At 57.9% G+C, this 25,288-nt stretch overlaps 3 protein-coding genes across 3 annotated transcripts; 1 reads left to right on the top strand and 2 right to left on the bottom strand.

The window, feature by feature from the left end:
- Nucleotides 1-500: 500 nt before the first annotated feature.
- Nucleotides 501-11,942, bottom strand: KIF7 (kinesin family member 7). The gene is given in 19 exon segments (XM_050903059.1): nucleotides 501-1,368; nucleotides 1,586-1,735; nucleotides 1,828-2,026; nucleotides 2,408-2,614; nucleotides 2,836-3,051; nucleotides 3,948-4,124; nucleotides 4,633-4,758; nucleotides 5,011-5,208; nucleotides 5,324-5,526; nucleotides 5,867-5,992; nucleotides 5,995-6,021; nucleotides 6,323-6,429; nucleotides 6,716-6,918; nucleotides 7,329-7,556; nucleotides 7,702-7,839; nucleotides 8,156-8,687; nucleotides 9,441-9,852; nucleotides 10,118-10,318; nucleotides 11,639-11,942. Coding segments are annotated over 19 exon segments (4,140 nt in total). The 3' UTR covers nucleotides 501-982.
- Nucleotides 11,943-12,785: 843 nt separating this feature from the next.
- Nucleotides 12,786-15,092, top strand: LOC127020855 (ras-related and estrogen-regulated growth inhibitor-like protein). The gene is given in 6 exon segments (XM_050903673.1): nucleotides 12,786-12,845; nucleotides 12,847-12,894; nucleotides 12,896-13,034; nucleotides 13,471-13,524; nucleotides 13,979-14,055; nucleotides 14,601-15,092. Coding segments are annotated over 6 exon segments (804 nt in total). The 3' UTR covers nucleotides 15,027-15,092.
- Nucleotides 15,093-16,777: 1,685 nt separating this feature from the next.
- PLIN1 (perilipin 1) lies at nucleotides 16,778-22,340 on the bottom strand. Its single transcript, XM_050903456.1, has 8 exons — nucleotides 22,296-22,340; nucleotides 20,704-20,902; nucleotides 20,479-20,561; nucleotides 19,870-20,122; nucleotides 19,479-19,678; nucleotides 18,781-18,933; nucleotides 17,851-18,084; nucleotides 16,778-17,336 (listed from the first exon to the last, which is right to left on the bottom strand). Exons 1-8 carry the CDS (start codon nucleotides 22,338-22,340, stop codon nucleotides 16,965-16,967), a joined length of 1,539 nt encoding a protein of 512 aa, XP_050759413.1. The 3' UTR covers nucleotides 16,778-16,964.
- Between the last annotated feature and the right edge of the window lie 2,948 nt (nucleotides 22,341-25,288).

Raw genomic sequence — 25,288 nt, 5'->3', positions numbered from 1 at the left:
TTAAGCAGTGGCTTGCTTTTTGGGGTCAGGTACCCAAGCTGCCGTTTTCCCCCCTTGCCCTTCTTAAAGCAGCTACCCGGGCTTTCATTTCTTGCTCTGCCAGAGTTAAACTTACGTTCCCTTTCCTGAGGTGGATGGTGTCAGTGTTAAGTTGCAGGATTGTATTTGATCTCCCTTACATCCAGACTGGAAGTTTTCTCCAAGAGTAAGAAAATGCTGCTTAAAGCAGCTTATAGGCTAGAGCAGAAAATGGCACTGAACCAGGGGCTGCTTTTATCCTGGATGCTTCAGACAATGCTGCTGCTGTCTGGAGATGCTGTTCCTGCAGCGACTCCATCTAGAAGCCTACCAGCTCTGGCTGTGAGCATGTACAAAGCAGGTACTTAAACATTAAGGCAACACTGTGACAGCAGCTGAGTTCCCATGCAGTGAGGTTTAAATAGAACTCCTTTCCTACATACCCAGAGTAAGTGACAACTGGAGCCTCTGACAAGTGACTGCTTCATAAAACTCACTCTGCTTTATTAGAAAAGTTACAGTAGAAAAGTAAAAAACCAAAGTTACTACAAAAATCTATGTACAAGTTCTGCAGGACTGCAGAGCATCTCCCTCTGAGGCTGCTAGGGCTGAGCAAGCCCTGCAGCAGAGGTTTCCAAACTGTAAACAAGTTTTTAGTGTTAGAGGCCAAGGTGGAAGGTATCATCTCCCACTTCCCAGTGTTTAAGCTGCTGAGGGTGCAGGAGGAAAGGTGTCCAGTCGGCGCTGTCTGGACTGGCAGCAACGTGGCAAATGTAGGCTGGTGGTCTCACACCTCACATGCTTACTTCCCTTAGGATGAAAAGTCATGTCTTTTTCTTCCTCAGGCCTCTGAAATGTAACAGGTTGGTAGCCAGGCTGGCTTGAGGGGCAGGAAGGCTCTTAAGCTCACCTCAGCAATATCTGCTCCTCCCTGCCCTGGGCCAGGTAAGCGTTAAGATTATGTCTAGAGTGGGTTTTTCCTCACATCTATCATTGCTGGGTGGTAAGGCACTGGTGTTGCGTTCAGGCTGGCTCTGCGCAGCTCCCGGCGGGACTTGGAGGCAGGGGCGACGCTCCGTGGTGGGTGCACCTCGTGGGGCTGCCCCGATCTCAGCAAGTGCTCAGCATCCCTCTGCCGAAGGTCCCCGGGGCTGTCGTTGGGCAGGGAGGAACGCCTCCATGTCGATGGCAAAGGGGCGTGCACCAGGTCCCTGCTCTCATCCCTGACCCGATGGCTTTCTTCAGCGACGGCCAGAGGCACGGGCTGTTCCCCAAGGCTGGATTCCTCGCAGGTCCCGAGCACAGGGGGAGCTCTGTCCCCAGCCCCGTGAATGCCTCTCTCCATCGCTGCTGGGAAAGATTGGGGGTACAGTGAGATGAGTATCAGGATCTCTACTTTTCTCATCAAAATCAGTGCCTGTAGAGCACTTGCTCAAGGCTAACAATGACCTGCACCCGCACTGCTCCTGACTCTGCTCCAAGCTCTTGCTGCCAGGGGAAGGAATTTAAACTTCCTTCCTTTTAACTTGGTAGGAACAGCAAAGCCCTAGCCTGGGTTTCCTCTCACCTTTGGTCTGTCCAGGATGGAGGTTCATGTTACTCAGCCTCTGGTTCAGCTCCTGGTTTGCCCACATGTAACGGCTCAGCTCCTTTTCCAGCACCTGAATCCTCGCCTCATACTGCAGCTTGCTGCTGGCCAGCCCCTCATCCATGTGCTCTACAAGGAAAAACAAGGCCGTTTCAAGCTGCGAGCCCTGTGAAAGACAAAAGCCGTGCCACTGCTGCCCGTTTCAGGAGCTGGGTGGTTACCGCGGCTCTGCTGGAGCAGTAACTGCATGTTCTGCTCGTGCTCCTTCTGCTGCAGGGTGAGCTGGCGGTCCATCTCCAGGCGCTGGCGCTCCACAGCCACCTCCAGCCAGTACACCAGCTGCTGCTGCTCCTCCAGCTGCATCTCCAGCTCCGAGAAGGCAATGTGCTGCCTGTGCTGATCCTCTCGCAGCGTCACCACCTGGCCAGGGCCCAAAAGCAAGAAACATCTCAGCTCCTTCAGAGCCTGGAAGCTTTCCTGCACCACCGAGCCTGATCAAGTTAGTTTTTTGGTACAGCGTATGAAGATTATTAGTTCTGGGATGTCGCAGCTGCCTCACACAGGGAAGAGCAACGGCTGCACTGATGTGGCACAGCCACCGCAGGGATCCATGCATCCTATGACTAATTCAGCCTCTCTCCCAGGTGTTGGGACAGGTGGGGATTGTGGTGCTGTGGCTTCGTGGCTTGACTTTACAGGGCAAAAGTACAGCAGGAGGCAGACAGGGAGCGTGAAACTGAGAAACTAGAGTTTGGTCAGATACTACAGCTCCCACCAGCACAGAGGGCAGTTGTCTCCTACCTTGTCAAAGTACTTGCACAGCAGAGCTCGGGTCTCGGAGGAGGAGAGGTAGCTGAGCTTGGCCATGAGGTTCATCTCACACTGGGACAGCAGGCTGGCCGAGGCCCGCAGGACTCGTTGCCTGCATGTGATGGACTCATTCTTGTACTCGATGGCTGCATCTAGAGCCTCGATTGCCTCATCCAGCTGGAACAAGATCCGTTCTTCCTGCCAGGGCAGAGCTGCAGTTACTAGCAAGCAAAGGGTTTGCTCTGTCTCACCCTGCCCTAACCTCCCTTGTCATCTCAATAGTGCTGGCAAGAAGTCGGGATACGCACAGTTTGGGGATGTGGGGGCGTATCTGCTAATGACCCCATGCTCAGGTCTCTACTTCTCTCTTACTACCTCATGCTCTTGCAAGCAGAGCAGCCCAGCCCAAGACAAGGTACCTCTGGGGACAGCAGGGTGCCCTGACGCAGCTTGTTGTCGAGCTCCAACCTCTGTTTGAGCAGCTGGTCCTTCTCCTGGCGCAGGTTGTTGATCTCCTGGCGGATCTGCTGCTGGTCGTGGGCACTGCTGTGACGCAGCTGCCCGTTCTTCTCAGTCAGCTCCTTTTCCAGGTGCTCCAGGCGGCTGGACACACGTACGATGTCATCTGTTAGGGCCTGCAGCAGAAGATGCTCAAGGGGATCTGCTCTAAAGGCAAGTCAGGCCCTCAGCCCCTTTCTACTCCCTCCATAGGTCAAGTGACCCCACAAGCACACATAAGCTAAGGGCTATCCAACTAACTAGCTCAGAGGCGCAGCACAAGCAGGCTCTTCTGTAGGGGCAGATTTCCTGCCCACTTCCCAACACCACCTCATCCTGGCCTGCAGCCCTCTGCCAGACCCAGGATGGCACCAGGTCTTCCAGCCTCCCACCTCTGCTGGAAATCACGCAAGGGGTTGAGGTGTGTCGTGGTTTGACCCCAGCCAGCAAATAAGCACCACACAGCCGCTCCCCCCTCCCAGTGGGATGGGGAGGAGGATCGGGGAACAAAAAAGTAAAACTTGTGGGTTGAGATAAGAACGGTTTGGTAACGAAAGTAAAATAAAATACTAACTAATAATAATAAAAATACAATAATAATAGTAATGAAAAGGAATATAACCAAAAAAAGAGAAATAAAACCCAAGAAAAGACAAGTGATGCACAATGCAATTGCTCACCACCCGCTGACCGATGCCCGACCAGTGATCCACCCCCCCCCCCCGGCCAACTCCCCCCCGTTTATATACTGGGCATGACGTTCTATGGTATGGAATATCCCTTTGGCTAGTTCAGGTCAGCTGTCCTGGCCGTACTCCCTCCCAGCTTCTGGTGCATCTCCTTCCTCGCAGAGTATGGGAAACTAAAAAGTCCTTAACTTAGGATAAGCGCTACTTAGCAACAACTAAAACATCAGTGTGTTATCAACATTATTCTCACACTAAATCCAAAACACAGCACTGTACCAGCTACTAAGAAGAAAATTAACTCTGTCCCAGCTGAAACCAGGACAGGTGTCACGCTCTTGTCCTACCTGGCTGGAGCGCAGTCGTTTGCTCTCCAGGCCATTCTTCTCCTGCAGCAGGGCTTCCTTTTTGGCCACAATAGCTTCCCGCTTCCTCAGCTCATCTTCCAGCTCATCCAGGGCCCGGCGCTGCTCAAGAACTTTATCCATCTCCATGTCCAGCCACTTCTTCTGTTCCTCAATTTTCTGATGGAAGGAGAGGCAAAGGGCATGTGCGTGCGCGCAGACAGCAGCAGCCATGTGCAGGACTGCTAGACTAAAGAGCAGTGGGGTTGAGATCAGAGCGACAGTCTCGATTCCATCTCTGCTAACCCTATAGCCCAGACTTCACTGGTTTTATCCTTCCAGCTCCTCCAAGAGGCAGAGCTAAGGAGGAGCTTCTCCAGAGGCCCCCAGCTGCCAAGGAGTCCTTGGGGGCCACATCTCCCACCACCCTTCTGCTAACAGACAAGATTTCACAGCTTCTTTACCAATGCTAGTATTTAGAAGAGATCCTGGTCCGGGGCTAAGACAAGATCTAAGTCCTCTGCTACTAGATGCAAGTGACATTATGGACCGTCCTCCTCAAGGGCAGGATGCGCTGTGTCCCGTCTCAAGCTGAGGTCCCTGCTTCCAGATCTCCCCTGTCAGCCTGTAGTCTGCCAAGCAGTCCCTTTTGAACAGGAAAGGGGAGGCAGGCTCGCTCTGCCTGTACCTGCTGCTGCTCCAGGCTGATCACGGAGCCATTGCTGCCGCTTCGCCACTTCCTCTGGAAAGCTGCGATTTCCTCTGTTTTGATGCGCAGGATTTTCTGGTGCTGCTCGTGCTTCAGTTCCAGTTCCTGCGTGGGAAAGGGCAGCCGTGAGCATTGAGGGGGTGGAAGCTGTTTGCTCTGCAGCCAGGGGCTGAGGGACAGGTTATGATCTCTACTAGCTCTTTGCAGACTCTTTAAATCCTCTCTCCATCTCCATGCTCTCCAAGACAATCACAGACCCCATCAGAGCCACCTTAGCCTGCCCAGCAGCTTGCAGAGCCCACCCATCGTCATCCTCACAAATACCACAGTAGCACAGCTCCTCCTGCCCGTTCCTACCTTGACTCGATGCTGCCGCTTATTCACCTCCGTCTCCAGCCGCCGTTTCTGCTCACTCTCCTCCCGCAGCCGGCGCTGCAGCTGGCCCTGCTGCCGCCGCATCAGCTGAATGTTCCTCTCCAGCTCCTGCACTCGCTTCTCGCTCTGGGCCGAGAGCGACACCAGCCTCTCCGTCGCCTGCTTCTTCTTGCACAGAACCTGCCGGAGGGCGAAAGCTGCCCTTGGGCTCGGCCTCTCCCCCGTGCCCTTTGCAGAGATGCCCTCAACTCTGCCCCTGCCCACCTCCCCGGGGGGCAGAGCCCTTCCCACTCACCCGTGCCTTGTTCTGCGCGGCCGCCACGCGTGTGCGGTACTCCTGCAGCTTGTGCTTCTCCCCGGGGTCCCACGGCTCTTTGCCCTCCAGCTCCTGGAGCTGCTTCTGGCTGTCGCTCAGCTCTGCCCGCACCTGCTCTGCCTCCTGCTCCAGCTCGCTGATCTTCTGGCAGTACTGCCTGTTCAGAGCCTGGGCGTCCTTGCCTGCAACACCCCCCCGCCTCTGCTGTGACCTCCAGGCCCCCTTCCCTCGCAGCCAGGATCCTGCCGAGGGATGGACCTTTCCTCTCTCTCCCCAAGTATTTTTGGCTACAGAGAATGAATGCTCCCTTTCCCTCAGCTACTCCAGGGAAGGGAGAAACCAATGGGAAGGGTCTCAGTCAGCCGGAGGGATGGAGAAACAGGGCTTTGCTGCCTACAGGAGAAGGGACTGAGCACAAGCAACACAGGGAGGGAAGGTGAGGATGGGAGTAGAGACCAAGCATCATGACTAGGAGGAGATTTCATGGGGAATGGGTGCCTATTCCCACCAGCAGCTCTGCACCTGTCTTAATGAGCTCCGTGATCAGCTCCTCCTTCATGCGGATATTGATTGCCAGCTCTCGGATCTTCTGCTGTGCTTGCACCAGCCTCCACTCGGAGTCCTTCCCTGCCAGGCGCTCCCAGGGACGAGCAGCGGCTCCCGCCTCCTACAGACCTCTGCAACACAGATTCCTGGGTAAGGAAGGTCCCGTCTTAGCAGCTGGGTGACAGGACAATCCAATCTCAGATCTGTAGCCAAGATCTGGCACAGCATCACCCAGAGTCACCCGCAGCTTCCACCAAAACACGCAGCTCTTGCCAGACCCCAGCAGTTCAAGTTTCTCCTTAACAAAAGCAGCTAGACTGTCATCTGCTCCACTTTTGTCCTCTGGACTCATCCAGGTGGGACATCAACAGCACCCAACAAAGCACTGCCAGCTCGAGGAAGACTGTCCAACAACCTACGGTTGCCACTTGCCTTTTGACAGCTCCAGCTGCTCCTCCTGAATCGAGTGGGCACTGCCTCCGCTCGGCTCCTCGCTCAACTTACAAATCTCTTTCTTGCTCCAGCTTTGGATCCCGTTTCTAGAAGGAGCAGCAAATTAATCAGTTGGGTCTGGGCACTGCTAAAGCTGTTCCCAGTAAGGATCCTCATGATCCACAGGCTTCAGAAGGAGACAGAAACAGTAGCTGTGGTCAGGAAAGATGGTAATTAACTCCCCAGCGAGCAGGCAGCTGTCTCGGCAGAATCACTGACCCCAGAGGCAGCATTTGCCTCTACATCCTACGTGAGAGCTGAGCTGCAGAGGTGGGACAGCCAGGTCATGCAACTGCCAGGGCACTGCACAGTGCTGGGACAGCCTCAACTCACCGACGCTGGGACAGGGACCGTTTCTGTTCCCACTCCTCCTCCTCCTCTCCCGAGGACAGCTCTGATGGCTTCTCCGAGTCCTGGCTGAGCTCCCTCCTCAGCACCGCATCTTTGACCTCTGGATTGCCGGTCGGGCACTGCGCATGGTTCAGGTGCCAGCCTGCCAGGTCCTCCTCCTGGAAGGAGGGGTTGCTGTTGAGCTGCTGGGGCAGAGAATCGGAAAGAGAGGAAACATGCTGCGTGAGAGTCGGTGTTAGAAAAAGCAGCTCTCAGCTGGGCATCACTGCTAGACACAAAGAAAAGGAACAAAATGGACTTGAGCGTATTTTCAGAACTGGTGTGTTGCTAGACCCCGCCCTCCTGCCTTCTGCTGCTCAGATGCTGAGCAAATCTGGGACCTGCCCGTAACATCAAAGTAAAAGCCTCAGTTTTGAAGCTGGGCTGTTTGTGCCGGTGTTGTGAAACTCTTCGGATGTGAACACTGAGCGCAGCCCTCTGGACTATGCCTCTGACAAGGTTCACGTTCAACAGCGGGGAAAAAGCAGTTCCTACAGTGGAGGGCGCCCAAGTGAAAAGGCAGCGGTTCCTCAACGGCACAGACTTGTGCCCTCACCTTCCTGCAAAGGGCTCTTCCACTCTGCTCGGCAGGAAGGAGCCCTGAGGGAACCCTGCCGAGGCCATGGGATGGGGCAGCATCCAGTGGGGCCGTGTGAGGTCTCTGGCCGGCGGTCACCAGGTGAAGGTTTTCCAGCAGTCCTGGCACACACAGGTTTGGCATTGCCATCTCCAAGCGCACGTGCAGCTCTGAGATCTTATCCTGCTGCTCCTGCAGTTTGTCGCTCTAGGAAGCGACGAGAAAAATGTGGTTACGTACACACGGATCCCAGACCTGCTGCAGAGGAACCCAGAAGCTGGGCTGCACTCTCCTGGGGAGGAAGGGGAGGAGCGGGGCAGGTCCCTATAAAGCAAGCACGGCCCAGAAATACCTGCAGCTTATACTGCTCCATGGCATCCTCCAGCGCAGCCAGGAAATCACGGTTCTCCTCCTCCAGGCGCTCCACTTGCCTCTGCAGTTTGGCCACCTGCTCGTCCTTCATGGACTCACACCCCTTCTCGGTGTTCACCTGCGCCCCGAAATACAAGAGAGGCAGCATCAGCATCCACCTTTGTCCTTCCCTTCCCATGCTGGACTCTGCAAGGGGCACAGCAGCTCTGCAGACCCAGATTCTTCCTGCGAAATAAATCTCTCGGCCGCAGCTGAATCCAACTTCTCCCTGCATGCTGGGAGGGCCACGTCTTTCTGCCTCCCTATGGCCTCTTGGCCAGGTTGCTTCTCCTCCTCTCCCTCTCTCGACCCTTCCACCATGCCATGCTGAGGCTGCTGCCTTCAGTGGCCGTCAGATGAACCCAACCTCAGAGCTGCAACACCCCAGCCGTTACCTGGGCTTTTGCCAGCTTTGAGCCTTGTGCCTCGGAGCTCTGGTCTTCCATGGAGGTGCTCTCGATGCCGCTATCCAGCCCGGCCGAGGTCAGCTCACTCCTCTCGCTCTCTACCGCACACAACCACTCCTTAACCCGCAGGATCTGCTCCACCGTCAGGTTACTGTCCTCCTGCAGCTCCATCAGCAGCCGGTACGCGGCGTCGGTGCAGGTCCGGTAATGCGCGCACTCCGCCAGCAGCCGAGCCGTGGGGTCCGGTGCGCATCGTTTGGTGGTGGCCGAGCGGTTGATGATACGGGTCTCGGAGCGGTGCCGCTGTTCCAGCGCCTTCTGCAGGTTCTTGATCTGCAGGTGAAGCTCTTCGACGTGCTCAGTCTCCTTGCGGCAGTTCACCACGGCCTTGTTCTGGATGTTCTGAGCCCGGCTGGCATAATTCAGCGTGTTGAGGCTCTCATCGAAGTCGGAGGAGGATGGGCTGACACAGGCTATCATCACGGTCTGGGCATTCCCCCCCAGAGAGTCTTTCAGGATCCTAGGGAAGATCACAGTGATTAAAATAGCTGAAATAGAAAATAATGCAGGAACCAGAAGGTTTCCAACCCTTTCCAACCCTTAAGCCCAAGGAAAATTATATTCTTGCTCTGTGGCCAGTTTGGCACTAGTGAAGTGAGCGGAATCATTAAGCAGAGGAATAACAGTTCGCACTGTGGCAAGTTTCCATCTGAATAATTCCTGAGGCTGGGAGCTCCCCAACTCAGTGATCACTGCTAGGCACGTGCTGCACGGGAACCTGCTGGAGATTGCAAAGGCCACCTGCTCAAGCTAAAAACTAACTGCAGACCATCAAATAAGCCTCCTGGAAGCATTTTTTATTCACTGCCAGGCAGGAAGGGCAGGATGACCCACGGTGACACCCCATCTCAGCTTCAGCAGCATGACTTACGCAAGCCCCATCTTCTGCAGCACTGCAATGAGCTAGTCCATCATTTCTATCCTGGCCTCATTGCTCCTCAAGCTTCCCTACATGAAAACCTGCATAGAGGGTGGACCTGTAAACTGCTGTGAGGCACAGCGGGTCAGCTGGCCCTGTACCATCAAGCAGTCGGTCTGAGAGCCCTGGTGTGAGAGCAGAAGGGGCAACTGGCCCTGCAAGCTCCTCTCGGCTAGCCTGGGGACTCTGCCACCAAACACGGCAGGCTGGGCATGGGAAGGCAGGGAGAAGCATGACATCCCTCCTGCTGGGCCAAGAGCCCATGAGACGTGGGGGTCCCAGTCCCAGCTGTACCTGGTGATTTTGGAATCCCTGTAGGGGATGTGGCTGCTCTTCCTCCGAGGGTCTCCCAAGGCACTGATGACGTTGCCCAAGGCCAGGAGGCCAGTGTTGATCTGGATACTCTCCTTCAGCCTCTCCCCCGTGTTTCCCGTCTTCACAATTCGCTCCGAGCCCGCCAGGTCCACAAAGTGAAACTTGGAAACCAGGACCTGGCCCGAGGCGGGGACGGAGGGGGGGTGGTGGTGCAGGGGGAGGCGGCCAGCCCCGCGCCGCTGTTCCATGGTCACAGTGAAGATGGTGTGCGAGCGGCTCGACTGCCTGTTGACATGGGTAGCTCCCGTGTGCTTGGCTGTGTTCCCCATCTCCAGCAGGCTCAGCACCTCGTCCAGCCCTTCTACTTCTGACTCCTTCACACCACAGAGCACTGCAACGGCAAACAGAGCTGTGGCTGGGAGGGACAGGCTGCCTGAGAATGCAGCTCCTCTGCACAGCCTGGTGCCGTCACCCTGCCCCTACCATGCCATGCACAGACTGGCTTTCCACACCAAACAGGACTAAGCACAGCAATCTGCTGCAGGAAAGGGACGGGGGATGGAGGGAGAAGACCTGGCTGTGCCTTCAGGGATAGATAACCCAACCCTGGCCTCCGGCACGGGGAGAAAAGGGAGCCCGTGCGCAGCCACACATACCAATGTTCCCCTTGTCGTCCTCCCGGATCTGGATGTCTTTGCTGGCTGTATCCACCTGCAGCAAGTCCCGAAACTCCTCCTTGTACACCTCCAGGTAGGACACTCGGACCGTGTAGTCGATCAGGTCATTCTCATCGATGAGCCTGAAGGTCTCGGCCATGGCTCGTGGGATGATGCCCTGCTCGTCTTCATTGATGGAAGCTGGCAGAGAGATGCACAAGGTCATGGGGAGCAGCAAATTCCTGGGGAGCCCATGCTGGCTGGGGACAGAGCCACAGGCAGGAGCCTGCCTGCAGCACACATGTCAGCTGGAAAGGAGCAGCCTCACAACCCTCCCACAGCTCAGCCCTCGCAGCCCAGATTAAACATCCCTCAGTGTTTCTAAGCCACAGGACCTTGGGGCAAATCCTATCCCACTGCTGTGCTGAATTCCAGCAACGCTGCTTGTTTCCAGTCCTTCCTCAAGAAGGAAAAGGCACGTTAGCGTTTCAGCAGGTAGCAAACACCATGCCTGCAGCTACAGCGTGCTGTCCTTTGAAGCCAGCACGACTCCACCACCTTTCCCAGCTCTGAGAATTTTTTTTGTGTGCTTGCAGCCTGCTTGTATCTGGCCACAGCACTCTGCTGTCTGAATTTTAAATGGTTTTGGTTTTGTCTCCAACAGCCGTGTAAAAGGGCAATCCCCAAGTTTGGTGCAATGATAGCCTGAACTGGGAAACTGAAAACAGAGGTAGCTTGAAAGTATGGAAACAATTTAGTGTTTACAAACTATGCAATTAACTAAAGCTGACTGAAACATTTACAGTACATCCTCTGTAAGATATCATAATACCATTAAACAGCACTTATAGGAGGGAAAGGTTTCCTCTTTCTCTGTCTCCTTCACATAAACAAACTAACAGGATTAACGCCCGCAAACCTCCCTCTCCTTAGGGCTCATTTCAGGACAAAGCTGATTAAGGTAGCGGTGCCCTAGGAAGATCACCACCACCTCCAGACCAGACACAGTCCTCTCGCTTGTCCTGCAGTGCTAGAGGAGAAAACCTACATGCTGTGATCTCAAAGAAGGTGTTGTCCACGGCGGGGGGGGGGGGGGGGGGTTACAGCAGCGTGGGTGGTGCGGAGGAAAGGCTGTTGGGGTGGGCAGGATGGGGATGGGTGGTGGTTGGGTTGGTGTGGTTGGGCTGGGGGGGCTGGCAGGGTCAGGAGGGAGGGCAGGGTGGTAGGATTGGTTGGGATGGTGATGTTGGAAGTGATGGAGATGGTGATGTTGGTGGGTTTGGGTGGAGAGAGCAAAGTTGACGAGGTGGGTGGGGATGGCAGGGACGGCGGCATCGGTGAGGTTAGTGGGTCGGGAGGGATGGCTGGGACAGTGGCATTGGTGGCTTGGGATGGAGGGAGGTGGCAATGTGGCACCGGCGGCATTGGCGGGGAGACCGGAGGACGGTGGAGATGCCGGTGGGACAGCGATGCCGACGGGATGCTGGCGGGCACGGTGCTGCCGGTCATGCCGCGACTCACCGACGCTGGCCTCCCCGATGGTGTAGGTCTTGCCGGAGCCGGTCTGCCCGTAGGCGAAGACGGTGGCGTTGAAGCCGCGAAAGAAGGCCCTCAGCAGCGGCTGGACGCAGGCCCGGTAGACGGCCGCCTGCCCCGCCGCCTCGGGCAGCACGGCGGCGAAGCGGAAGCGGCGGCGGCGGCCCAGCGCCACCTCGCCGGTGGCGGCGTCGCCCCGCAGGCAGGGCCGGTGCCCCCGCAGCGCCTCCCGGGGCAGCAGCGGCCGCACCCGCACCGCCACCCGCACCGCCGCCCCCTCCGCCGCCATGGCGGGGCCGCCCCGGGGCAGCGGGAGCGGGAGCGGGAGCGGGAGCGGGAGCGGCCCGGCCCGGCGCGCCGCGATGGCGTCAGGCGGCTCCGCCCGGCGCCGCGGAGGGGGAGCGGCCAGCGCGGCCCCGCCGCCCCCGGGCTCGGCGTGCGGGGGTGGGGAGCGGCGGTCTCGGCCGGCCGGCCCCCCCCTTGGGCAGGAAGGCAACAGCCCGGGCGGGAGCGGCCGGCGTGGGCGGTGGGGCTGGGGTGGCGTGGGGAGGGGGCGGGGGACACGGGTGGGCTGCGGAGGCTGTGCGGCAGGTCGGGGGCAAGGGGTGGGGTGCTCCCGAGATGCTCCATCGCTCGTGAGATGCTCCATCACGCGTGAGACACCCCCTCACTCACGAGAGACTCCATCTCTCGAGAGATGCTCCGTGACCTGTGAGACCACGCTCCATCGCTCATGAGATGCTCCATCATGTGTGAGACACCCCCTCACTCACGAGAGACTCCATCTCTCGTGAGATGCTCCATCACTTGTGAGACAATGCTCCATCACTCACGAGACGCTCCACCACTTGTGAGACGCTCCACCACTCCTTGCAGGCACTCCCGCTGTCACTGTGGGGAAGGGACAAGGGGCTACGTGGCCCTGCCAAGGGACAGGGTGCTTGAGGTGCAGGCGTGGGCAGCCTCCTGGGATGCAGTTTGCGGAGCAGCTGGTGCAGACAGCCAGTGCTTCCCGGCTGCCTGCCGCGCTCCAGGCACTGACGTACGTTCGGACGATCTGAGCAATAACAAAGTTTTTCATCTGGCCGCCTGCAGCTCCCGCTGCACCGCCCCTGCGGCTGCGGGGAGGGGTATGGCCCTCGCGGGTCCCCTGGGTGCCGTGGGAAGCACTGGCTCCTCGGCTGCACGGAGAGGAGCCGCACACGCCGCTGGGCCCACCGGCGAGGCATGGCCGCGCTCGGCATGGGGCTCCGGCTGCCGCTGCGCCGGAGTGCCAGCTTCACCCCTGACCACCCTGCCCTCATGGAGATGCCTGGCCCCGCTGCCCTGAAGGTGGAAGCAAACGTCCTCGTTATGGGAGCGGACAACGTGGGGAAATCAGGTAAGAACCGACCGTGAGCTGGGAGGAGGGGGTTCCCAGGCAGGGAGACCCGTTTCTCCCCCCCAAAAAAGGCTGAAAGCTGCAGCAGCATTTGGAGAACAAGCTGCAGAGAGCAGCCCCGCGGAGCAAACTGGTGAGATGGGGCTGAGCTTTCGGATGTGGCCATGATCTGAGGCGGGAAGGCTGAGCACAACCTTGTAGGCAGCGGGCGAGCAATGAGGGAAGGTATTTTCCGCTGAGCTGCAGTTTGCTGATGCTCCGGTTCATGCTGTGCCTCTGCTCCGCTCGCAGACCTGCCGGTGGCTGGGAGAAAACCAGAGGTTGTTCCTGCTAGTGGGAGTTTACTGGGGGATGGTGCCTGACTCTGCTCTGGATTTAAAAGGAAAATCCTTCAGGTTTAGGGTTATTCTGATGTTTCTTATCCTTCCCTCTGCAGCTCTGACTGTGCGTTTCCTGACCCGGCGCTTTATCGGGGAGTACGGAGACATGGGTGAGTGCCAGGCCAGGGCCAGGCCGGTTCCCATTAGGGACTGGGGTCAGGAGGCGAGCCTGCTTCTGCCCCCGGGATTTCATTGCTTCCCATCCTCTCCTGCCTTTCTCTAGAGCCTTTGCCTGCTCCCGGGGGGCTTGATGGTTGTATTTGTTCAGTGACCCATCTCTTTGCTCCAGAACTGCTTCTCTGGGGTGCAAAAGGTCCTGGGTGGCAGGTGGTGGCACCAGTGTGCCTGGACTCAGCGCTGGGGCGGAGGCAGGCTGGGGCAGTTACAGCTGTGAAGGCCACCATGCTCCATGTGGTTGTTGCTGTATGAAAAGAGCCCTGGGACCTTGCTTTGTGGAGCATGGTCGCCCAGGGTGGACGTGACAGGCTTGTCCCCAGGAGGAGAAGACCTGGGTTGAGGGAGCTATCTCTTGGGTCCATGAAGATGACGATTTTTTTTTGGCAGAATTCATCTACAGCCACAACCTGACAGTGGATGGCCGAGAGATTCTCTTCCACATCTGGGACGTCCCCAATTCCCAGGTGAGAGGGCTCTGCTCCTGTCACCCGTTTTCACCCCAGGGACAAAAAAAACCTCTACTAAAAGTTACCTATGGGGAACCACAGGCTGGGAACTCCAGCTGAGCAAAGCTCTCACGTCAGATGGTTGGTAGGTGACCGAACCCTTCTTGCCTGCAGAGCACTGGGCAGCAGCGTTGCTGGCAGGGTAGCAACAGTCACCATAGGCCATGGTCCTCTGGCTGAGGACGTTAGAGCCGAAGGAGTGTGCTAACAACGTGGAAGTGCCGCTCTGAGGTCCCCACGCTGTTATCACCTACAGCCTGCAGTGCTTGGCAGCTGGGTGATAAGGTGAGGACAGCGATGCTGAAGCCCGAATCGTGTCCCCTTGGTGAGGTCTGCCAGGTGCTGCTCTGCCTTCCTCAGCACTCCTCTTTCTCTCTGCCCTGTTGCTGCTTGCTAGCCGTCCCTGTCCTGACAGGCTCAGGTTCGCTGCAGCCTGTGCTAGCAGGCAGGCGTGGAGGGAGGGAGCCGGATAAAAAAACCCCCTTGCTTTTCTCTTTCCCCAGGAGCGGGCAGAGGAGGGCTCCTCGGAGGAGAAGCGAATCCAGTGGGCAGACAGCTTTGTCCTGGTCTACAGCATCTGTGACCGTGCCAGCTTCAACATCCTGCCCCTCAAAATCCAGTTCATCAAGGCAGCCAAGGAGGGGCAGAGCCAGGAGAAGGTGCCCATCGTCATTGTGGGCAACAAACGGGACCTGCACCACCAACGGGTGGTGTCCAGCGAGGAGGGTCGGCTCCTGGCCCTCTCTTTAGACTGTGGTTTCTACGAGGTCTCTGCAGCTGAGGCTTATCACGGGGCCCTCATGGTCTTCCATGGACTGGCCGAGCGCATCCCTGACACCAGACTGGCGCTGAAAAAGGGTACGGGGATCCGTGGCATCGTCAAGACCATGTCGGCTGTGTTTGCCCGTAAGCGAACGGACTCCCTCTGAGCTACGGCATGGGTGTTGCTTCTCTCTGTGCTGCCTGGCTGGACCAAGCCTCCTCCCTGGGAGCCCATGGAGATGGTGTGTGTGTTTCCATAAGTATGATGGGTTCCTTGCTGTCCTCCTAATGCAGGATCTGGGTGTCCTGCCATACACAGCCAGCGCAGCCGAAGATGTTAGTGCCTTCCTCTTGGCTCCGTGATGGGGCAGAGTCTCTACTCTTTGCTGTACCAGCTTTTTAGGTGCCTCCTGCTTTCTCCTTCCACCCTCCAACATTGGAAACCACCAGGTGATTTTGCCACAGCTCCAGGCAGCATCATCCCCAGCTCCTTCGGTGGGAGCTGCCCGGGCTGTCAGTGAGCAGGGAGGACACACCGCTTCTGCATGGCTGCCTGGCTCCCTGTCCCCCTGCTCCTACCCTGGGATCCTTATTCCTGTTTAACGCTTATCAGGGTCCTCTCTGGTAACCCTGGAGCACCCATGAGCTGGCAAGGTGGGGCTTGCTCTGCCATGGAGCCACTGGCAGTTCCCACGTGTGCATCACCATGTCAGAGTGTCCCAGAGCCCGCAGGACCGGCCAACCTTGGAGGACCTCGGTAAGGGCTGACGCCTCCCATCCCACCTGCCTTGCTTTTGAACCATCCTGCTCGTGGTCCTCTCTCCCACAGCCTTTCAGCGATCGCAGCCGTTTTCCTTGTGCAAGCGCCGTACGGGCTGTGCCTGGGAAAGAGCAGGCGCGTGGCTCGTTCCCAGGATGGGGATTGCACCGTGCGCCTTCCTAAGCCGCTCCTTCTGTAAGGTTGCCTGTCCCTGAGGAGGAAAGGAGGCAGGAAAAGGGGTCGCCAGGCTCATCGCCGAACCCTTCTGCTGCTGGGAGGTTTTTCCCTGCCTCTCCCTAAACCCTTCCCCTCGTGCGCCTGGGAAAGCAGTGTGTTGGAAGAGGGTTTGCGTGTGCGGTACGGACACTGATTTCTCTGCTGTGTTCTTCTGGAAATGCAATAAATCATCTTTGGCAGGAAGCCCCCAGCTCCTCGGGGCTGTGAATTTGTACTCGGGGCATGGGAAGAGACAGGTCCTATGCTGGGCATGAGCACCCACCGTCCCTGCGACAGCGACCACAGGATGAGTTTCCCGTACTCACTCCCTTGGCCCTGGGTTGGGTGGCTTGCCCCACTATGCTCCCTGGTTTTGGTGGCTCACCCTCATAAAGCAGCCGAGCAGATGGGGCGAGCAGCAGGTCAGGAAGGTTTATTATTGCAGTGGATACAACAAGGTGTTGCGGGAAGCCAGGGGTCCTGCGGGAGAGAGGGGCTCCAGGAGCTCCACCTGTTCTCACCAGTCTTCTTCCTGACCCCACCATTCGTCCCACCATGAGCTGGGGGTGGATGCCCAGAGCTTTCCGACTCATGAGTCCTGCTGGTCGGCGGGGACCTTCAGCTCCTCCATGGAGGAGCAATCTGTGGCCAGGGATGGGCCCTGCAAGAGGGGACAGAGGGAAGAAGGATGGGGAACCAGGATTGCTGTGGTGATGTTTGATGGCTTTGCTGTTCTCCCTGCTCTGTCTCAGCGCCGTTCTCAATGTGTAGCCCATCTAAGTCCATGCTACCTGCTCAACAGGGACCAGGGTAGCCCAGTGCGAGGCCTGGCTGGTCCCTTTGTCTCTTTTCTGGTCTTGCCGCTCTTTCCGCATCTCCTTCACCTCTCTGGTCCCCTCTGGTCCCACCTCCCCCTACCTTCTCCTTCCACCAACAGGGCTTTTGGCTGCCTTTATTCCCCCATCCTTGCCCCAATGCACTCCAGAAGACGACATCCCGTGGCACATCTACCACCTTGAGCTCCTGTCCCGGTACAGGGGTGCATGCGGGCGGCTGGCTGGGACCTGGGCAAAGCATGCTGGGGGGGTGATTAGAGAGGGGCCAGGGTGCGCTCGTCGTCCCCACCGGCTCAGTCTTTCTTGAAGGCAGGACTGTAGAGGTTGGTGTAGTAAGCCCGGCTGTACACGGCCTCGGGGCTGAAGCGGTAGGAGCCCTCGCTCACCCGCCTGTTGTAGGGGGCGAAGGCGGATTTCCGTGGGAGGGGGCACTCGGGCTCGAAGGCAGGGCTGCGGTAGAGGTTGTGCCGCAGGAAGAGCGGGTCCTCGAGCCCCAGGAAGGAGAGGGGGTGATGGCCACGGTACAGCCGCCAGTCGCCCCTCAGCTGGGATTTCTCCTCAGTGGAGGGGGCGGCAGGCTTGGCGTCCTCCTCCTTCTGCTCCGTCTCCGGGCTGGGCTTGCTGCCCCCGGCTGCCTCCTCTTCCTTCGCTGATTGCCTGCGGAGCTGAGAGACAGAGTGAGCACCCGGCCAGGCTGTACCCGCCTGCCAGCCCTGCTCTCCCTGTGCTACAAAGCCCCCCCAAAACTGGAGGGACCTCAGGACAAGCCAATTTGCCCCCAGAGGGGTCCCCAACAGAGAGGAGTGGGTGGCTGCAGCCCCCGGGCAGCTGCGGTGGAGAGATGGTCCCAGGGGAGCTGCAGGGTGGGGGAAAGGAGAGGGGAGACGGTCTCAGCCTGAACTTTCACCTTCCCAGGAATTTGTGGTCGCACCCTGGCTTGGGCATGAACTGTGTGAAGGTGCCACCACTGGCCGACCTGCTGGCTCTATGGGGGGGACTCGCTGTCACGTCTTGGGGGGTGCTCAGGAGGAGGGTGGGATTGAGGTGTCCTGACAGCACCCCATCTCCCTGCTCTGGTACCTCCTGGCACTGCCCGGAGCTATGGGGTGCTCATGGGAGGAGGTTGGGCAAAATGAGGTTTGCTGGAGATGGACGGGACCTGGCTGGGGACAAACTCACCGGCACGTAGCTGTACAGGGTGCCCAGCAGATTCTTGGGGGCACTGATGAGGGTCCCGCCAAGAGCATCCACCGTCTCCATGGCCTTGGACAGCCTGCGGGGGGTGAAGAGGATCAACCCCTCTGCTGCATCCCAGGCCACAGCCGGGACCTTCTTCACGCTGGAGATGCCGGAGGCACAGGCGGTTTGCAGGTTGTGAGCCACGCTGCCCACCAGCCCGGTGTCGTCCCCTGCCTGCCGAGAGAAACCAGCTCAGCCGCTGGCCCCGGCCCCACCAGTCCCTCCAGGCAGGACAGGGCTGGCCCTGGGCTCCCCATTCCCTCTGCAGCTCAAAGCCTGAGTGCTTTCGGCTCACTGCTTTGCAAAAGCCACCACAGCCCTTTGCAGCAGGGTCGCTGCCTGTCCCCCCCCCCGGCTCCCACTACTCCCAGGCCCCCGGGGACCCTCTGCCCCAGCCTGTGCTTCCGCTGCAGGCAGAGGTGAAGGGCAGTGACCCCGACCCGATGCTTCCCGTCCCCATGTCCCAGCGGAGCCACCACTGGAGACTGTTCCCAGCCCCGCCGGCTCACATTGCCCCTCGCTGCTGGGACCATAAGGGGGGATTTTTTGGGGGCGTTCAGGGGCTTGGTAGGGAGCTTGGTGCTGACACGCCACAGCAGCAAAGGAGTCTTGAATATACAAGCCAGGGTGACCCTGCCTGGTGCAGAGGCTGCCCACAGCCCCCAGCTTTGGGGAGTCAGGGAAGGGGGCTGCTGGGGCTGCCCCCCTGCCAACCTCCCCTTGCCTCCTCCAAGCTGCAGTTCAGGGTTCAGCAGGGATGGGGGCCTGGTCCCCAAGGGTATGGGGGGAACATCCCCCATGCTGGCATGGTCTATGGGCACGAGGATGCTTTGGGGTGCCCCCAGCTCGCTGCCCCCCTTTTCTCCATACCTCCTTGGTGTGGTTATTGTCTTTCTTCCCTGCCTTCTCCTGCTTCTGCTCCGGCACCTTGCTCTGCTGCTGGCTCAGCCAGCCGGCCGCGGTGCTCTGCCCATCACTGTGGACCTGCGGTGCCTCGGGTACGCTCGGCTTGGCCAGGCTGCCCTGGAAGAGGAGCAGAAAGCCAACGCTTGGAGGGAGCTGGCAGGTCCCATCCACCACATCCTGCTTAGCCTGAGGATTTCACGGGGGCCCTGGGGTGCGCAGGGAGCAGAGGGCTTCATTTATGCACGTGGGAAGAAATCCTGAGGGCAGCCGAGAGCTCCAGGATTTTGGCACAGGCCAGGGAAGGGGTTCCCACCGCAGTGCTGGGTGGGAGATGAGAGGCGCCTCCTTCTCCCCATCCCCTCTGGGCCTCTGCAGGGGCTTTTTGCTTTAGGAAGGATGTTATGGCAAGGCCATAAATCAACAATATACATTGGGAGCTGGCTAAAAATAACTTGTCCCACTAACATGGTACAAGGTTGTGTGTGAACATGCCACAGGAACCGCTGGCCCTGCCTCGTCCTGCTGAGTGGGGGAAACAGCAGCACCCACCACTCTGCTCTCAGACATGCTCCAAGGAGCCTGAAATGTCTCATCCAAAAGCAGAATCAGCCCAAAAGAGGGTATGGGGAGCAGGAACCCGGCAGGTGGGTTTTGGCACTCACCAGGATGGGGATCCAGGTGGCCAGCTCCTGCCCTTTGGCTTTGGCACGCTGGAGGCTTTGGGTGGTTTGCTGGTAAGCGCGGTGGGAGACGGTGCTAACCAAGGCGCCGATCCGGCCCAGGGTGCTGGGAGCGCTGGGAGCGCTGGGCTGCTGCTGGGACACCTTTGCTGCTGACCCACGTGTCTCTTTGGGCTTCTGATCTAAAGGCAGAAGAGCACAGGCTGAAGAGCGGTGGGGAGTTTACATCCTGGTGGGACAACCCTCCTAGGCAGCCCTACGCCAAAATCCAGGGGCTTCCTCCTGCCACGTGCACCCCACGAGTGAGGTGCCACCCCATGTACAGCCAGCCCTTGCCAGACACCCTCAGAGGGGATTTGGGCATCAAGACTACCTGCTTCTTCGTCCTCCTCCGGCAGCAGGTACTCCATCAGCTTCTCCAGCCCTCCCAGGGCTGTGTCGACCCCCGCGGCTGCCATCTGGCTCACCGAGTTCTTCCTCGTGTACCTTGCCGTTGTTTCCACTGTGCTCTTGGTGGCCTCGTAGCCCTCCGCCGCCAGCTCCATGATCTTATCCACGGAGTTGCCAATGGTGCTTTTGGCACTTTGGAGGGGGGAGGAGATGGTGCCCTTCAGTTCAGACGCAAGCTGTGCATGGAGAGATGGAGAACAGCCCTGCTGGTGTGCTTGGGGTGGCACACGGTGGCCGGAGGGACCACGGGGACCCCAGCCATAGCCATGCCAGTAGACAGCCCTGAGAGGGGCATAACAGCTCTCTCTAGCCTGTGCTGGAGGTAGCTGGCAGGGATGGGACATAGGATGCTGTTGACCTATATTTGAGAGTGCCCCAACCACCCCTGGCCTGCAGGAGCCCCTGGAGGAGCTCTTGCTTGGAGGTGCTGCCTTGTTTCCCCCCCAGCAGCCCGTCACCATCCAGAAACAAGACCAGAGGAGACGTGCTGTGGGCTCTGCAGAGGGGCCGGGGGGTCCTGCCTGTGACTTACCTTGTCGACAGGGTACTGGAGAGCAGGGATCTTCTCCTCCAGGTGGTCCAAGCCCCGGCAAGCCAGGTTGTTAGCCACAGCGACTGCCTTGAGCAAAAGCATGGGGTGGGTTGGTAAGAAAAGCTCCTGGGCTGTGCTCGGCACATGCTAGTGCCAGCACTGTCCCACCAAGGGAGGCTCTGGTGGGCTCCCGCCTGCCGTGTCCCCACCGGTGGATGGACTCACACTGAGGCTCCAGCCTGCGCACCACGGGCTCCACGCTCCACATGGCCAAGGCGCTGGCACCCTGCACGCCCCGCTCGTAGACCTCACACACCGAGGCCATGAGCGGGTGGGCCTCCTTGGTGCTGGCGTAGGTCCGCTGGAGGCTTTCGCAGGTTGAGCTCACCACCGGCAGCTGCATGACCCTCTGCAGCACGTTCTCCTGCGCATGGCAGACGGGCATCGGTTAGCCCTTCCCTGAGGAACGCCTCATCGTCCACACACCAGTGGCATTTGGTGTGTTGCAGTGACCACAGAGGACATCAGCTCACGCTGGAGGAGGAGGGGATTTCTCGAACCCCATTGAAGGTCTCCCAGCTACGTTGCGTACAGCACAGCCATGGAGAAGCAGGCTGGCTTCTGCCGCTGAAGGAGTAGGGACACCACAGGCAGTGTCGGAGAGGTGACAGTCCCCACTCCCCCATCTCCCAAGCCCAACTGTCCAGGTACTCTCTCTGGCTTTCCACCCTGCTTTGCTGCTTCTTCCATCTGACCCAGCCCTTGCTCCTGACCTTGGACCAGCAAAGACTGGTGCCTATGTGGCACCTCTGTTCTGTTTGTCTTGTCCCCACTGTGACAAGTAAGGGATATGGACCTCAAAAAGGAGGAGGAGAGGAACAGGTCTGTCCCTGAGGGCACATAGGACTTTGGTAGGAGCCATTGCTGTAAGAAGAGGGCACCAGAGCTCTCCGAGGCAGCAAGGCACCCCGGCCCCACACCTTGCTAGCATGGGCAACGTGGGATGCCAGTATAAACCAGCACAGCTGACACCTGTGTGTGCTGCCAGTACCAGAGCATGGCTGGAGGTAGGTCCCTCAAAGCTAGGTGAGCAGGATAAACCTGCAGCTCCAACCCTCTGCTCCTGCTCTCGCCCAGCGCCCACCTGGCGAGGTGAGACAACCGAGAGAGACACTGCAGCCCCAAGGGAGGACCGAGGTGAATGTTGGCTCATCACAGCAGCCATGAGGCAAGAGCTCTCTGGGTTGCACAGGACAGAGCAGAAGAAAAAGCTGAGCTTTCCCTTGATCACCAGCGGGCGAGAGGCCGAGTTTGGCTTCGTGTCCCACTTGTGACCATGACTGGACTGTGAATCTGCATGTTTGAGAAAAACTACATTGTTTTGTGCCATATTGTGCTAATTTTGGCTTGGCGTGGAGCCAGCCCTCTCACAAATCCCACAGTTCAGCAATCCCGGGGGATCTAGCTGTTCAGAGCAGCGCTGAATCCACAGCAGCATGGCTGCTGGAGCTTCGGGGTCCACAGTGGGGACATAGATGAAGGACAGACACTGCTGGCAGGTATCACTGAGGGCTCTCATCAGCTCAGGGTTAACTTTCTTGATTCTGAACTATTTAATTTCAAGCAAGAGAAAGGTTTTATCCTTTCCCTTTGATGATGCTCTATATTATTGCAGGTAAAGATCCATATAAAGATAACAGGGGGACACATGGGACAGCATGAGATGTGACTTGTATTCATCTGGCAGAGTTGGTACGTGCTACCTGGTGCCCTTGGCACACCTCTGCCCTCCCCTCTCTCCCTCTTCCCGCACCCACCTTGGCACTTCCATTCTGCAGGGTCTGGTTCTTCTTTGCTGTCATCGTGACACATCCACCTGCAAAGCAAAGTTGGGAGCCACAGACCCTGCTGTGACGGCAGGGCTGGGCTCAGGCTCCCCCCACTCGCTCCTGCACCCCCCGAGCTGGGCTGAGACATGCACCTCCCATGGGTGCAATGGATGCGGCATTGCCTGACACTTGACTTTTTATCAGTTAAGCTGTAAAACCAATGACTTCACACAGCCCTCCCCTGCTAGTGTCTGTTAACACGCAAAGATGCAAAAAATTAGTTGAGAGGCATCTAGTTTGGAGGAGCTACAGTACAAGGCAGGATAAAAGGCACTGGCAGAGCTGTAAAGCAAACTGAGAGCAACCAGGACACTAAAAGATGTGCGTGAGGGCCAGGCTGAGAGATGCAGGCTGAGAAGGGGTAAGAAGGCAGGACAGGAGCAGAGAGAGGAGCTGCGGGTAGGGATGCAGCGAGCTGCCCAGCTGTGGTCAGCATCCCCCTCCCACACATCTGCCCTGCAGCTCTGCCGCTCGCAATGCCAGCACCCGTCCCTGCACAGCCCCAGCTCGATGCAGGGGGCAAAAGCACTGCAAAACACCCATCTCCACTGCTCCCGGCTGGGTGACAGCCAAAAGCACAACTCCAGCTCCCAGCCCTGGCACAGACTCCCTTTTCTTAGCAGTAGATGAAATTCAGGTGATTTAGGGAGAGCAGGTGATCCCTGCTCTCACCCCCCCGGTCCCGCTGAAGCTGTCCCCGGAGTGCCTGGTGGGGACAGGCTACTCACCGAGGGGCAGCCCGTCCCCGGCAGAGCAGGAGCAGAGGGTGGTGGCTGCACCGTTCCTTCACCCTGGTTCTCTGAGAGTGATGCACCGTGCCCCGGCCACTACCACCACGAGGCCCCACCTCCCAGTTGCGCCGGTTTGGGAGCTGGCGGATTGCAGTGGAAATGGGCCAAAGAGCTCCCTGAAGTCACCGTAATTTGGAACAGATGACAACAGAAAATCCCCTTTGTTTTCTTCCCTGCAGAGCCCAGAAGCTGTAGCACAGCTGGGAAGTACCGGGGTTGAATGTCACTCCATCAAGAGAAGATGAAAAGAAGCTGCCCTTGGACCTCACCACCTCAAAAGCAACAGATCATGAGCAGCCAGGGAGAAGGTGAAGAGTCAGGCAGCGTTTCTGAAGAGATTAAAACCTTCTTGTATTTCTGTAGCCCCTGTTATGCCCCATGGTGGACCAGGATCCTATCCTGTTGGGAAATGCAACACAGACCAAGAACATAGTTTCTCCCCAGGAGAGTATACTAAGCACAAGGAGCAGAAGGCAGACATGAGGGACACATCCTGCATAAAACAATCTGGTTTGGCCAGGTCTGCAATTTCTAGGAGAATTCATGGAGGGTTTTGGTGAGGAGGCTTTTAGCTGAGGGTCAGGGCAGACACTGCGTTAGGAAAGCTCTAGGCATTTGGAGTAGACAGAAATGGAGGAAAAAATCAGGTTGGAAGTGATCTCTGGAGGTCACCTCATCCAACTCTTGCTCAAAGCAGGGCTACCCTTGAAGCTAGATCAGGCAGCTCAAGGTCTTGTCCAGTCTTGAAAATCTCCAAGGATAAGATTCCCATCTCTCTGGGGCCCAGTTCCTGTGCTAACCATACTCATGGTGAACTATTTTTTCCTTATGTCCAGCTAGAATTTTCTCTGTTGCAATTTGTGCCTGCCATCTCTTATCCTTGCTCTGTGCACCTCTGAGCAGAGTTTGTGCTCCAGTCTGCGCTGGTATGGCATGTGCTCCGTGCCCCTAAATGTCTTACCCTCTCAATGATCCTCTGCTGGACTTGAGTCAAGATCTCTCCTGTGCTGGTGGGGCTAAAACAGGACACAGTTCCCTAAATGTCACCTCACAAGTGCTTCATAGAGAGGAAAAACTGCTCCCCTTGACGTGCCGGCAACACTCTGACTACTGCTGCTCTTTCATGGCCAGCCTGCCTCGCTGCGTGGGAGGCACTCTGCCGACTCACATCATAATTAACAAATCCGTTTGAGATGTTGATTGAAAAGAAAGAAGACACCACCTGTATGGAGCTATGATAGGTTTTGGTTATTGACTATGGAGATCAAGGACGAGCCACACTGATGAGACAAGGACAACATGGTGGAAAGAGGACAAATGCCAGAGGACAAAGCAATAACCAAGGGGATCAGTGCAGATGAGTGGTCCAGGCAGGCTGCTGACACAAGGCTGCTGTGTGTCCTGGACCACCCGGCACAAGGCAGGGAGACCCTTGGCATGAAGCTCAGCATTGGGGGAGGCCCAAGCAGCAGAGCCAAGTCCTTGAACACCCACAGCTGCCCAGCACCCCTGTGCAGGACACAGAGGTGTGCACCCAACATGGGTCCATGGCTCCCTGCTCCTGGCTGCGCTGCTCATACATGGGGGCGGGACACTTCCCAGGGATGTGGGAAAGCCACGCACAGGAGGAAAATCCCCCTTTCCTCCCAAAGATCCTGGAGTTCGCTTCCAGCCCGGGGCTCTGCAAAGCTCACAGGCCTGCCTTGCTAGCTGGGTACAGAGGCATGTGAATGTCCTGGGCTATCTCCAGCTGGGTGGCGGGGTGAGTCACTGCTCTCCAGACAGCAGGACAAAGGGCAGCAGCCTGCTCAAAAGTTTGCTCTCTTGGCACTGAGACTTTTTCCAGCCCTGCTGGCCTTGCTAAAAGTGCAGGAGGCATGCCAACCTTCTCTCTGCCTTGGCTGGAGTCAGGACCAACAGACAACGCAGCCTTTGCCCTACTAATGCCTTCGCTCATCCCGTCCCCTTCCTCCAGCGCAAAGGCTGTGCCAGCCCCTGGCTCTGCAGTGCAAAGGTACCACCACCTCCACCCCCCGCCGCTCCACCCCACACCAGAAATACTGTGTTTCTGCAGGCAACATTTACAGCTCACTGGATCAGCTGGGTGCAGGGAAGCAGTTTTACACCCTT

Source organism: Gymnogyps californianus, chromosome 11 (assembly GCF_018139145.2).
Source record: "Gymnogyps californianus isolate 813 chromosome 11, ASM1813914v2, whole genome shotgun sequence".
NCBI classification, from domain to species: Eukaryota; Metazoa; Chordata; class Aves; order Accipitriformes; family Cathartidae; genus Gymnogyps; species Gymnogyps californianus.
This window is presented reverse-complemented; position numbering and strand designations above follow the sequence as displayed.